Source organism: Aquarana catesbeiana, linkage group LG02 (assembly GCF_042186555.1).
Source record: "Aquarana catesbeiana isolate 2022-GZ linkage group LG02, ASM4218655v1, whole genome shotgun sequence".
NCBI lineage: Eukaryota > Metazoa > Chordata > Amphibia > Anura > Ranidae > Aquarana > Aquarana catesbeiana.
The window spans coordinates 68,103,752-68,118,531 of NC_133325.1; the positions used below are offsets into that span (position 1 = coordinate 68,103,752).

The 14,780-nt window shown below is 41.8% G+C and overlaps 1 protein-coding gene across 1 annotated transcript in view; it reads right to left on the minus strand.

Moving 5' to 3' along the window:
- Nucleotides 1-11,113: 11,113 nt before the first annotated feature.
- Nucleotides 11,114-14,780, minus strand: part of GPR83 (G protein-coupled receptor 83) — a 134,832-nt gene continuing 131,165 nt past the window's right edge. The window contains exon 4 of the mRNA XM_073613015.1: nt 11,114-12,319. Within this exon, the coding sequence (XP_073469116.1) occupies nt 11,695-12,319 (625 nt within the window). The 3' untranslated portion in view covers nt 11,114-11,694. The remainder of the gene's footprint in view (nt 12,320-14,780) is intronic.

Genomic DNA, 14,780 nt, shown 5'->3' on the forward strand with positions numbered 1-14,780 from the left:
CTGTTGGGGCCATAATCCAGAAGTGGAAAGTGGCTTACAGTTTGCAGAAGATTGGTAAATCCCAGTGGCGGCTGGTGTTAAAAAAAATTTGTGGTGCGCAAACTCCTCCAGGTCCTCCAGCTGTCACGGCTCCCCTGATACCCGGCGGCTTCCATGTTAATCCGGTCTTCTTTTCGGGTTCCAAATCTTCAGCCCGCTGATTGGCCGGGGCGAGAAGCCGGAAACCTGAAGTGACGCAATGGCAAATATTGATTCGCTAAAATCAAAAGTGGGAGGGTTCAGGGCGCAGAGCACTGTGCCCTGAACCCTCCCACTTTTGATTTTAACGAATCAATATTCGCCATTGCGTCACTTTAGGTTTCCGGCTTCTCGCTCCGGCCAATCAGGACAACCTAAGACAAGCCAATTAGAGCCTCAGGCTCTAATCACATGCCTGTCAAAAATTGGCAAACCTAATAGATAGCCATTAGTCTGGCGCCCCGCACAGTGCACACACATAGAATTTATTTTTAAATAAATGATAATATGACTAACATTTTTTAACTTTAAGATGTTAAAAAAATGTTAGTCATATTATCATTTATATAAAAATGAATAGTTCTATGATTAGCTTTCTTATTTGGAAAAACTTTGGGGGGGGGCAGCCCCCCTTATGGACCGGCTGCCACTGGAAAGTCCTTATATAAGATCCGGAATTCGTAGCCTCAGAGGGACTATGGGTGGGAAAGAGCCTCTCATTTCAGGGACTTTGGACTTGAAAGGGTTAACCCAACTGAAAAGGAGGCTTAAAAAGGAAAAGAAAACAGCAAGTAGGTGTCTGTGAGGTGGAGTGTGAGGCAGGACACACTTGGGAGAATGGGTAGTGGACTGCTATGATTGAGACCCTGCTTGGTGACCTGGCTTTTGACCCTCTGAGGCAGGGGGGGGATATAACCCCGTTAAGGGACACGTTTTACGGGTGGTGAGCGAAAAGTTTGATTTTGTACCAGTAGTTTGGTCTGTTTTATTTCCTGTCGTGCTGAAACCAAGCTCTTGTCTGTTCTGTTTTGAAAGAGCAATGAAATCTGTTAACTTTTACAAGCCATTGGCTGGCTAACCTGGGCTCGCAACTGTTAAAAAAAAATGTCACTGATATTAATTAAAAAAAGGTGCATTAAAGCTACTTTAACACATCTTTATTACATTGTTCTTTAATTAACTTACCTGTAGATTCCCTTGACAGCGTAAAACATTTAGGTTAAGTACTCGTAAGTGGTGAATTTAACAATCATCAAACAGCTTTGGGATTGGTAGGCATTAGTAAATGCTTGATAAGCATTTAGAGAGTGTCTTTGAGATGTTATATGTTTGAAATCTGCTCAGAAAACAAACAGCCTAATGGGGATTGTGAATAGCCCAGTAGGTTCCATACAAATATTTATGCAGGTAATCCATCTTAGTAGTTTTCAGTCTGTGCAGTCACTATAACTAAAGTATATATACAAAAAAGATCCAGGCTTACTTCAGTGGTCTCAATAAGATTCAGGTTGGAATTTATGTCTCTTCATATCGTTCAAGAAGAAATCATAGAGAAACTGACACCAGCAGGAGGTAGAAGCAAAAATTGCACCGACATTATTTAAGTGCTTGGAAACTAGCTTATATGTGTACTTATACTGTATACTTGGCAACAGTTTCAGATTATTTCCAGCAGAGGCAATGGCGATTATGAGGAGCTGATGATTACTGACCTCTGCAACAAACATCTCCTTGGCCCTTTAAAAATGTGAAAAATATCAAACTGCCTAAACATTTTCTATCCTCATAACCCTTAACCTTCATCCAGAGGAAAGCAAAAACAAATCCTTTGGAAGCATGGCACAATTTGCTTCAAACAGAATTTTTTTTTTTTATTATCCACAAATAGGAACCTTCCATAGGCGTGCGCACAGGGTGTGCCAGGTGTGCCCAGGCACACCCTAATCACCCCGTGCAGGAGATTCCTTCTACTGCCCTGGCTCCCATCATTCCCTTCCCTCCTCTCCCATTGGCTGTTGCTGCAGGGATGTTTTCTTTTCGGAATGGGGAAAGGGGTCACTAAATATGTAATGTACTGGCCCCTTCCCTTTCTGAATGAACATCGTGAGTGATCGGTAGTGTGTGTTTGAGCTGTGGGGTGCACACCCTAATGCAATAGGCTGCGCACACCTTTGGAACCTTTCATGTAATAACAATGGCATTTTCTGTTCCATATGCAGAGATTCAAGTATACCTAAAGGCATGACTTTTTTTTTTAGCTTTAAATAGAGTGGAGAGAAATTAGAACACCTGTCAGGTTTTAGTAGAAAGTTGTTGAGACATGACTCAGATTGTGGCACCACATCCAAATATAGATACAAAAAGAAGAAATCAAGGATGAACATGGACTTTAAATTTATAACCACCAGTAGACCCAAATGAAAGAGAGGGCACTCAATTGAATAAACATCCAAATTTATTATAGCATCATAGTAAAAACCATGTTAAAATCAGAAATTGAATTTGAAACATATATGTACATATGATATTGTCCCAAACAGGTGTGGCCTATGTGAACACAAAATAACCTGTAGGTATGCCCATGGATATGGTGGACTCTATAGCTGGTATTTAAAGAAGGTCTTTCATATCAAGGACCCACAGAAAATCAAAGTACCGAGGGATCACTACGCGTTTCGCTTACAGCTTCTGGGGGGATCCTATTGGTACTGAGAAATACAGTATACATTACAATATGCACATACATGTATACATATTCAAAAATAAGTTATACATCAACATCAAAAACAAGGTATATTGTATGTGTTCCACATGGGACAATGGAATTAAAGAAGGGCAGAAAATAAATTACCATATTCATCCACCTTAATCTGTATTTGTATGTCATAAATACAAATACTGCCCTTCTTTAACCACTTGACGACCGCCTCACGCCGATTTACGTCGGCAAGGTGGCACGGACAGGCAAAATCACGTACATATACGTGATTTGCCTTCCGCGGGTGGGGGGTCCGATCGGACCCCCCCCCGGTGCCCGAGGCGGTCGTCTTTTCTCCCACGGCGATCGGAGATGAGGGGGAGGCCATCCGTTCGTGGCCCCCCCCTCGCGATCGCCGCCGGCCAATGAGAACATTCCTTTGCTGCTGTATGCTAAACAGCAGCAAAGGAAATGATGTCATCTCTCCTCGGCTCGGTAATTTCCGTTCCGGCCCGAGGAGAGAAGACAAGTGAGTGAGTGCACAACACACACACACACAGTAGAACATGCCAGGCACACAAAACACCCCGATCCCCCCCCCCCCCCGATCCCCCCCCAATCACCCCCCCCCCCCCTGTCACAAACTGCATTGGTGTCAGTTTGTGACAGTTACAGTGTTGGGACAGTTAGTATTACCCCCCTGTAGGTCTAGGATACCCCCCTAACCCCCCCTAATAAAGTTTTAACCCCTTGATCACCCCCTGTCACCAGTGTCACTAAGCGATCATTTTTCTGATCGCTGTATTAGTGTCGCTGGTGACGCTAGTTAGTAAGGTAAATATTTAGGTTCGCCGTCAGCGTTTTATAGCGACAGGGACCCCCATATACTATCTAATAAATGTTTTAACCCCTTGATTGCCCCCTAGTTAACCCTTTCACCACTGATCACCGTATAACTGTTACGGGTGACGCTGGTTAGTTTGTTTATTTTATATAGTGTCAGGGCACCCGCCGTTTATTACCGAATAAAGGTTTAGCCCCCCGGTCGCCCGGCGGTGATATGCGTCGCCCCAGGCAGCGTCCGATTAGCGCCAGTACCGCTAACACCCACGCACGCAGCATACGCTTCCCTTAGTGGTATAGTATCTGAACGGATCAATATCTGATGTGATCAGATCTATACTAGCGTCCCCAGCAGTTTAGGGTTCCCAAAAATGCAGTGTTAGTGGGATCAGCCCAGATACCTACTAGCACCTGCGTTTTGTCCCTCCGCCCGGCCCACCCAAGTGCAGTATCGATCGATCACTGTCACTTACAAAACACTAAACGCATAACTGCAGCGTTCGCAGAGTCAGGCCTGATCCCTGCGATCGCTAACAGTTTTTTTGGTAGCATTTTGGTGAGCTGGCAAGCACCAGCCCCAGGCTGCGCCAGATTAGCGCCAGTACCACTGACACCCACGCACGTACCATACACCTCCCTTAGTGGTATAGTATCTGAACGGATCAATATCTGGTCCGATCAGATCTATACTAGCGTCCCCAGCAGTTTAGGGTTCCCAAAAACGCAGTGTTAGCGGGATCAGCCCAGATACCTGCTAGCACCTGCGTTGTGCCCCTCCGCCCGGCCCAGCCCACCCAAGTGCAGTATCGATCGATCACTGTCACTTACAAAACACTAAACGCATAACTGCAGCGTTCGCAGAGTCAGGCCTGATCCCTGCGATCGCTAACAGTTTTTTTGGTAGCATTTTGGTGAACTAGCAAGCACCGGCCCCAGGCAGCGTCAGGTTAGCGCCAGTACCACTAACACCCACGCACGCAGCATACGCCTCCTTTAGTGGTATAGTATCTGAACGGATCAATATCTGATCCGATCAGATCTATACTGGCGTCCCCAGCAGTTTAGGGTTCCCAAAAACGCAGTGTTAGCGGGATCAGCCCAGATATCTGCTAGCACCTGCGTTTTGCCCCTCCGCCCGGCCCAGCCCACCCAAGTGCAGTATCGATCGATCACTGACACTTACAAAACACTAAACGCATAACTGCAGCGTTTGCAGAGTCAGGCCTGATCCCTGCGATCGCTAACAGTTTTTTTGGAAGCTTTTTATTGAACTGGCAAGCGCCAGCGGCCTAGTATACCCCGGTCGTAGTCAAACCAGCGCTGCAGTAACACTTGGTGACGTGGCGAGTCCCATAAGTGCAGTTCAAGCTGGTAAGGTGGCAAGCACAAGTAGTGTCCCGCTGCCACCAAAAAGACAAACACAGGCCCGTCATGCCCATAGTGCCCTTCCTGCTGCATTCGCCAATCCGAATTGGGAACACACCGCTTCTGCAGCGCCCGTACTTCCCCCATTCACATCCCCAACCAAATGCAGTCGGCTGCATGAGAGGCATTTTTATGTCCTCCCGAGTACCCCTACCCAACGAACCCCTCCAAAAAGATGTTGTGTCTGCAGCAAGCGCGGATATAGGCGTGACACCCGCTATTATTGTCCCTCCTGTCCTGACAATCCTGGTCTTTGCATTGGTGAATGTTTTGAACGCTACCATTCACTAGTTGAGTATTAGCGTAGGGTACAGCATTCCACAGACTAGGCACACTTTCACAGGGTCTCCCAAGATGCCATCGCATTTTGAGAGACCCGAACCTGGAACCGGTTACAGTTATAAAAGTTAGTTACAAAAAAAGTGTAAAAAAAAATATATATATATATAAAATAAAAAAAAAATAGTTGTCGTTTTATTGTTCTCTCTCTCTATTCTCTCTCTCTATTGTTCTGCTCTTTTTTTACTGTATTCTATTCTGCAATGTTTTATTGTTATTGTTATTGTTATTATGTTTTATCATGTTTGTTTTTCAGGTATGTAATTATTTATACTTTACTGTTTACTGTGCTTTATTGTTAACCATTGTTAACCATTTTTTGTCTTCAGGTACGCCATTCACGACTTTGAATGGTTATACCAGAATGATGCCTGCAGGTTTAGGTATAATCTTGGTATCATTCTTTTCAGCCAGCGGTCGGCTTTCATGTAAAAGCAATCCTAGTGGCTAATTAGCCTCTCGACTGCTTTTACAAGCCGTGGGAGGGAATGCCCCCCCCCCACACCGTCTTCCGTGTTTTTCTTTGGCTCTCCTGTCTCAACAGGGAACCTGAGAATGCAGCCGGTGATTCAGCCAGCTGACCATAGAGCTGATCAGAGACCAGAGTGGCTCCAAACATCTCTATGGCCTAAGAAACCAGAAGCTACGATCATTTTATGACTTAGATTTCGCCAGATGTAAATAGCGCCATTGGGAAATTGGGGAAGCATTTTATCACACCGATCTTGGTGTCATCAGATGCTTTGAGGGCAGAGGAGAGATCTAGGGTCTAATAGACCCCAATTTTTTCAAAAAAGAGTACCTGTCACTACCTATTGCTATCATAGGGGATATTTGCATTCCCCGAGATAACAATAAAAATGATTAAAAAAAAAAAAATGAAAGGAACAGTTTAAAAATAAGATAAAAAAGCAAAAAAATAATAAAGAAAAAAAAAAAAAAAAAAAAAGCACCCCTGTCGCCCCCTGCTCTCGCGCTAAGGCGAACACAAACGGCGGTCTGTCGTCAAACGTAAACAGCAATTGCACCATGCATGTGAGGTATCGCCGCGAAGGTCAGATCGAGGGCAGTAATTTTAGCAGTAGACCTCCTCTGTAAATCTAAAGTGGTAACCTGTAAAGGCTTTTAAAGGCTTTTAAAAATGTATTTATTTTGTTGCCACTGCACGTTTGTGCGCAATTTTAAAGCATGTCATGTTTGGTATCCATGTACTCGGCCTAAGATCATCTTTTTTATTTCATCAAACATTTGGGCAATATGGTGTGTTTTAGTGCATTAAAATTTAAAAAAGTGTGTTTTTTCCCCAAAAAATGCGTTTGAAAAATCGCTGCGCAAATACTGTGTGAAAAAAAAAAATGAAACACCCACCATTTTAATCTGTAGGGCATTTGCTTTAAAAAAATATATAATGTTTGGGGGTTCAAAGTAATTTTTTTGCAAAAAAAAATAACTTTTTCATGTAAACAATGAGTGTCAGAAAGGGCTTTGTCTTCAAGTGGTTAGAAGAGTTGGTGATGTGTGACATAAGCTTCTAAATGTTGTGCATAAAATGCCAGGACAGTTCAAAACCCCCCCAAATGACCCCATTTTGGAAAGTAGACACCCCAAGCTATTTGCTGAGAGGCATGTCGAGTCCATGGAATATTTTATATTGCGATACAAGTTGCGGGAAAGAGACAAATTTTTTTTTTTTTTTGCACAAAGTTGTCACTAAATGATATATTGCTCAAACATGCCATGGGAATATGTGAAATTACACCCCAAAATACATTCTGCTGCTTCTCCTGAGTACGGGGATACCACATGTGTGAGACTTTTTGGGAGCCTAGCCGCGTACGGGACCCCGAAAACCAAGCACCGCCTTCAGGCTTTCTAAGGGCGTGAATTTTTGATTTCACTCTTCACTGCCTATCACAGTTTCGGAGGCCATGGAAAGCCCAGGTGGCAAAAAAAACCCCCAAATGACCCCATTTTGGAAAGTAGACACCCAAAGCTATTTGCTGAGAGGTATAGTGAGTATTTTGCAGACCTCACTTTTTGTCACAAAGTTTTAAAAATTGAAAAAAGAAAAAAAAAAAAGTTTTTTCTTGTCTTTCTTCATTTTCAAAAACAAATGAGAGCTGCAAAATACTCACCATGCCTCTCAGCAAATAGCTTGGGGTGTCTACTTTCCAAAATGGGGTCATTTGGGGGGGGGTTTGTGCCACCTGGGCATTCCATGGCCTCCGAAACTGTGATAGGCAGTGAAGAGTGAAATCAAAAATTTTCACCCTTGGAAATCCTGAAGGCGGTGCTTGGTTTTCGGGGCCCCGTACGCGGCTAGGCTCCCAAAAAGTCCCACACATGTGGTATCCCCATACTCAGGAGAAGCAGCTAAATGTATTTTGGGGTGCAATTCCACATATGCCCATGCCCTGTGTGAGCAATATATCATTTAGTGACAACTTTGTGCAAAAAAAAAAAAAAAAAAAGTGTCACTTTCCCGCAACTTGTGTCAAAATATAAAATATTCCATGGACTCAATATGCCTCTCAGCAAATAGCTTGGGGTGTCTACTTTCCAAAATGGGGTCATTTGGGGGGGTTTTGTGCCACCTGGGCATTCCATGGCCTCTGAAACTGTGATAAGCAGTGAAGAGTGAAATCAAAAATTTACACCCTTAGAAATCCTGAAGGCGGTGCTTGGTTTTCGGGGCCCCGTACGCGGCTAAGCTCCCAAAAAGTCCCACACATGTGGTATCCCCATACTCAGGAGAAGCAGCTGAATGTATTTTGGGGTGCAATTCCACATAGGCCCATGGCCTGTGTGAGCAATATATCATTTAGTGACAACTTTTTGTAAATATATATTTTTTTTTTTTTTGTCATTATTCAATCAATTGGGACAAAAAAAATAAATATTCAATGGGTTCAACATGCCTCTCAGCAATTTCCTTGGGGTGTCTACTTTCCAAAATGGGGTCATTTGGGGGGGGTTTGTACTGCCCTGCCATTTTAGCACCTCAAGAAATGACATAGGCAGTCATAAACTAAAAGCTGTGTAAATTACAGAAAATGTACCCTAGTTTGTAGACGCTATAACTTTTGCGCAAACCAATAAATATATGCTTATTGACATTTTTTTTACCAAAGACATGTGGCCGAATACATTTTGGCCTAAATGTATGACTAAAATTTAGTTTATTGGATTTTTTTTATAACAAAAAGTAGAAAATATCATTTTTTTTCAAAATTTTCGGTCTTTTTCCGTTTATAGCGCAAAAAATAAAAACTGCAGAGGTGATCAAATACCATCAAAAGAAAGCTCTATTTGTGGGAAGAAAAGGACGCAAATTTCGTTTAGGTACAGCATTGCATGACCGCGCAATTAGCAGTTAAAGCGACGCAGTGCCAAATTGGAAAAAGACCTCTGGTCCTTAGGCAGCATAATGGTCCGGGGCTCAAGTGGTTAATTCCATTGTCCCAATTGGAACACATACAATATACCTTGTTTATGATGTTAATGTATAACTTATTTTTGAATATGTATAGATGTATTTGCACATTGTAATGTATACTGTATTTCTTAGTACCAATAGGATCCCCTGAGAAAACTGTAAGCGAAACATGTAGCAATCCCTCAGTACTTTGATTTTCTGTGAGGCTCTGATATGAAAGACCTTCTCTAAATACCAGCTATAGAGTCCACCATATCCAAGGGCATACCTACAGGTTATTTTGTGTTCACATAGGCCACATCTGTTTAGGACAATATCATATGTACATATTGGAAATTACCTGTTTCGAGTTCATATTCTGATTTTAATGGTTTTTACTATGATGTTATAATAAATACGGATTTTTATTTAATTGAGTGCTCTCTCTTTCATTTGGGTCTTCTGGTGGCTATCAATTTAAAGTCCATGTTCAACCTTGGTTTCTCCTTCTTGTACCTGACAGGTTTTATTGATGTCTGTGCCCACATTAGGGAGATTCGTCTATGTTTACTGTTATAATCAAAAGTGAAATTAAAAGAAAATCCCAAATGTTGAGGGGAAATCTTCCAATGGGAATAATAGTTCTGGTAACTCTAGTGACAAACCTTGGTTCCCTTACTTTCCTGTTTAGCTATGGGACACAATATGAAAAGAAATTTCCCCAATGGGACAAAAGAAAAAACCCTGACAGGGGTTATAAACCTCCCATATGCCATCAAAAATGAAAACAAAGAACCTTAGTTCTACTTTAAACCTTTCTTCGTCCATCCACAGACTTCCCTTGTGCCTTTTCTGGTTGCCTTACAGTAAACAACTGTACACTTAAATTTTTGTGGACCATGTTCTTTTTCAAGATGATCAGATCTACCCCCAGAATTTAGGGACTGGTACGGATAAGTCAAGCACTATGAACTCGATGCAAAATCCCTTTTAAAATCTAATGGATATTCTGTAAAATTGTATATGTACCATATGCACACATTGTATGATGAATCAGCTGTTATACAATTTTATATGTCTTTTAGATTCTATAAAGATACATGTTCTTATGATATATGACTATAATATCCTTGCCAGAAAAGTGCTATTGGATGGAAATTGGTAGCGTCTAGAAAAGTTATGCATATAAAAGGCATTAAATACAGCTGAGAGGGCATCCAGAGGAAGGAGAACTTTAGCACCCAGGTTATTTAGAACTGGACCCCCCCCCCAATCTGCTTTTATAACTATTTGTTTAGCTTTAAAAAAATAAATACCCATAATACTCACCTAACTCTATGGTCATCTGGGTTTCTCGTCTTATTTGCAGTGGAGAAATGATGTTTCTTCAGTTGTCTACATTATTGCCTTACATGGACACTTATGGCACGTACACACGTTCGGAATTTCGGCCCCCAAAAGACCGATGAGAGTTTTTCGTTGGAAAATGTGACCGTGTGTATGCTCCATCGGACTTTTGCTGGCCAAATTCCAGCCAGCAAAAGATTGAGAGCATGCTCTCAATTTTTCGGTCGGCAAAAGTTCTTATTGCAAAATGCAATCGTCTGTGGCAATTCCGACGCGCAAAATTCCTACGCACGCTCGGAAACAATTCGACGCATGCTCGGAAGCATTGAACTTCATTTTCTCGGCTCGTTGTAGTGTTGTACGTCACCGCGTTCTTGACAGTCGTAAGTTCAGCTAACTTTTGCGTGACCGTGTGTATGCAAGGCAAACTTGAGCTGAAGCCCATCAGAAAAGCCGTCATATCTTTTTCCGACGAGAAGTCAGATCGTGTGTACGCGGCATAACTGTTGGCTGTCCAGTGACTTGGTCCTCTACTATGGGTGCAGTGGTGAGATGACACCAGGAGGAGGTGACTGCAGCTTTGGAGCCCAGTCAGGACTTTTGGAAGTGGCGCCCTTGAGGGACATGAATGGCAAACTCAGGTGAGTATTATAAAGGCTTCAAAATGTATTATATTCATTTAAAACTGGTGAATGGCTGGAATCGGAGGAGGGCCTATCATAACTGAAGATGAGATTTATCCAAAGACTCTTGGGTTTAATGCAGCTTAAGATCTTCAAAAGTAAATGAACTGCAAATGAAGTGCATTCAGAATGTAGGCTAATTTGATCTCTAGAGCAATAGTATCACATATAGAAAGACAAAAAACAAGAAGGGTATATAAAAAAAAAAAGAAAAAAAGTAGAGTTTCAAAACTGGTTCAATCACTTCCATCCATATTTTTTTTTTATCTTGCCAAAGATGTGGAGCTAGTTTAATATCAATAAAAGACTGGTCAATGAAGGGAATCACTTTATTTATTAACAGCCTCTCTCTTTATCAGTCTTGATTTCAATGATGTTTGTTCTTATTTTCGCATGACATTATACAAAAGATGTTTCCAGAGCAAAACAGCTAAACCACAGTGTACATGAAGCAAATACGCTGTTTACAAAGTGATTAGATATAGCAGCAGTGTTTCCCTTGGGCTGTGGGAAACACACAGTACAGACAGATCTCCAATAATCTCAGTAAATGTCAGGTCTCAGAATACTTCTCCTTATTTCCATAAGTTCCATTGTGGAACATTGACATTAATTAATACCATATTGGTGGGAGGAGCCTATCTGAGCACTAAACAGTAGACCGATTGATTGACAGATATTCCTGACTTTGGCACAACACAGCAAGGCTTTTAGAAGAGCTTGTTTGATAAGCCAACATACACAGCAGGATCCATCACAGAGAGGTATGATCCTGCCATGGAATACATTCATAAACACAAATGCCATATATATTGAAAAGTTCTGTTTTCTGAGCACCAATGGGTGAACTGACAGCTCAAGTAAGCATAATAGAAAGTCCTTCACCTTGGAGAAAAACATCTAGGCTTTTTGAAAATCATGTATGGTCACCCAACTGACACAATGGGCTCCACTGCCGAGATATCTGTCTTTCCAGACTGGATGTTAGAGGACGATGGCAGGGTGTGAGAAACTAGTGACCTCTTGAAGCTTCGGTTTTCAGGCCAAGCCACTCTATATGAAGGGATGTTAGAAGGAAGCATGTCCTCCCGCTGGCTAGTCTGTTTTTTGCACATGTTAAGCAATGCTTTTAACTCTGAACGGAAGTTGTCATTAAGCCAACAGTATATAAATGGGTTGTAGCAGGTACTACTCATGGCAAACCAGTGAAATGCAAAATAAAGAGCATTGTTAGTGCGAATGATTTGGCTGGAGAGAAGGACAACATAACAGTTAAGGGGGAACCAGCACACAGCAAAGAGGACCACCACCAGCATCAGCATCTTAATGGTCTTCTTTTTTTTCCTCCGGAGAGCAAAATACTGCTCGGTAGTCACATCTCCTATGGCATTCCGAAGCCACAGCTTTTTTGCCACTGTGGTGTAGGCCACAGAGATTATCAGGAGCGGGAGAACGTAGAGTAGGATGAAAGTGGCCAGATCCAGGTATTTCCAGAACAGCTCAGACGGTTCAGGGAATTCAGGGAGACATAGACTTCTGATATCCACTTCACTGCAAAAGAAAACAGACTTTAAAGAGTGCATGTACAGGTACAAAGACCATTGTTTACAGAAAACCTGAATGCCGCGTACACACGACCGGACTTTACGGCATACTTGGTCCTGCGGACCGGAGTCCGTCGGACAATTCGATCGTGTGTGGGCTCCAGCTGACTTTTTTTCCCCAAAAGTTCGACGGACCTAGAAATGAAACATGTTTCAAATCTTTTCGACAGACTCGAGTCTGGTCGAAAAGTCCGCTCGTCTGTATGCTAGTCCAACGGACAAAATCCAACGCTAGGGCAGCTATTGGCTACTGGCTATGAACTACCTTGTTCTAGTCCGGTCGTACGTCATCATGCACGAATCCGTCGGACTTTTGGTGATCATGTGTAGGCAAGTCCGTTCATTTGGAAAGTCCGTCATAAAGTCCGTCGAAAAGTCCGCCGGACAAAGTCTGTCGTAAAGTCCGCTTGCGTGTACGCGGCAGAAAGAGAAAAGCCTAGTTACAATGTTAAAAAAAAATACAAAACAAATTGTATTATTGAGAAAAAAAATTTATAGGAATGTCATTTGGACTTAAATCTAAAATACCCCAAAATCTATTTATTTGCTGCTGTGAAATGCAAGCAGATCTAAACCCAAAAAATGAAAATACCATTTACCATTCATCTTGAATTACTCATAAAAATTGCAACCCACTTCCCGTGCCTTCAGTTTGGATGTTAAGGCACTGTTGTCCCTGTCTGCTAATCTCACAAGATTTGGAGCTAGATTTAATGATGTTACTACTGTTCTGCTCATTGTTGTCCTTGATAGAGAGAAAGCTGCAGTGCATTCATCTCCCTGCTTCTGCTTTATCCATTCTGCAGATATGTGCTTTTCAAACCTCTTGACCACAGTTACTGGTGACTAGTCAGTTGCCCTCTGTAGAGAGGAAAGTATAAGGAACATGTCCCTTCAAAAACATGTCAGCAATGGAAACTCCCCTTCTATCATGACAGGTTCCCTTTAAGGTGGATGACATGTTAAATGGCTAATGGCCAAAACTATTCCCTGTGTTCCCTCCCTTCCTTTTACTCTACAATACGGAATGTTGTTATAACTGCTATTTTTTGATAAAATGATTTGCTCATCAACAAGTTTTAAACAGAGACATTTATAAATTGCAAATTACCTTGAATACAAAATATAATAATACAGTAATAAGCATATAAACTGAGCAGGACTGGGGCTGTATTCAGGAAGCTACAATAACACAAATCCCGTGCCATTACTCAATGTATCATACTGATGCAGTTGCTCAAAGTGAACATAAATCACTAAATCAATAGTACATTAACACAGTGCTATATAGTATGTATAAAAAATGAAAATTCATGATAAATATTCACATGTCTGTAAATAAAAACAAGTCTGTGATGTAAAATTAGTACATGTCTGTGATGCAAAACAATCTAAAACCAGCATGTAAAACCAATATAAGGAGCAAAACACATTAGGCAGGACTTCTGCTTTCTGATGACAACATTTCCGACCTGTGGAGCACATGCCGGCCACGGCACTTCCGGGTTCTGGTTTTCTTGAGCTGTTTGCCAATACACGCTGGTTTTACATGTTTTTATGTAAGTGCCATTTGTATTTTGTGGTTGGGAATAAATAATTACTACACTATGAAGAGTCTCTCTTCCATTTTGATCCTCTATATTGTCTGAGGTTGCCATTTACCCTGTGCTTATTACCAGCAAACACTTTCATTTCTGACAGCGTTTGACAGCGGAGAAAGGAGTCTGGAGGCGTGTGAAGGGGGTAAGGAGAGTGGAATAAAGGGCAACCGAGGAAAGGCCAAGATTTATCCCTGGAAACTACAGGCCAGTCAGCCTAATATCAATAGTATGTAAGCTATTGGAGGTGATGATAAGGGACTATATCCAAGATTTTGCTAATGAAAACAGTATCATTAGTAGTAATCAGCATGGATTCATGAAAGATCATTCTTGCCAGACCAATCTATTAACATTCTATGAGGAACTGAGCTGCCATCTAGCTAAAGGAAGGCCTGTGGATGTGGTATATCTGGATTTTGCAAAGGCATTTGATACAGCTCCCCACAAACATTTACTTTACAAACTGAGGTCTGTTGGCAAGAACCATAGGGTATGTACCTGGATTGAAAACTAGCTACAGGGGTGAGTCCAAAGGGTGGCAATAAATAGCAAGTACTCAGAATGGTCCGGTGTGGTAAGTGGGGTCCCCCAGGGATCTGTCCTGGGACCAATTCTATAATTAATTTATTTAAAAATAATATAGAGGATGGGATAAATAGCTCAATCTCAATATTTGCTGATGATAAAAAGCTGAGCAGGCCAATAACTTCTGCACAGGATGTGGGAACCTTACAAGAAGACCTAAATAAAATAATGGGGTGGGCAAATACATGGCAAATAAGGTTTAATGTTTAAAAAATGTAAGGT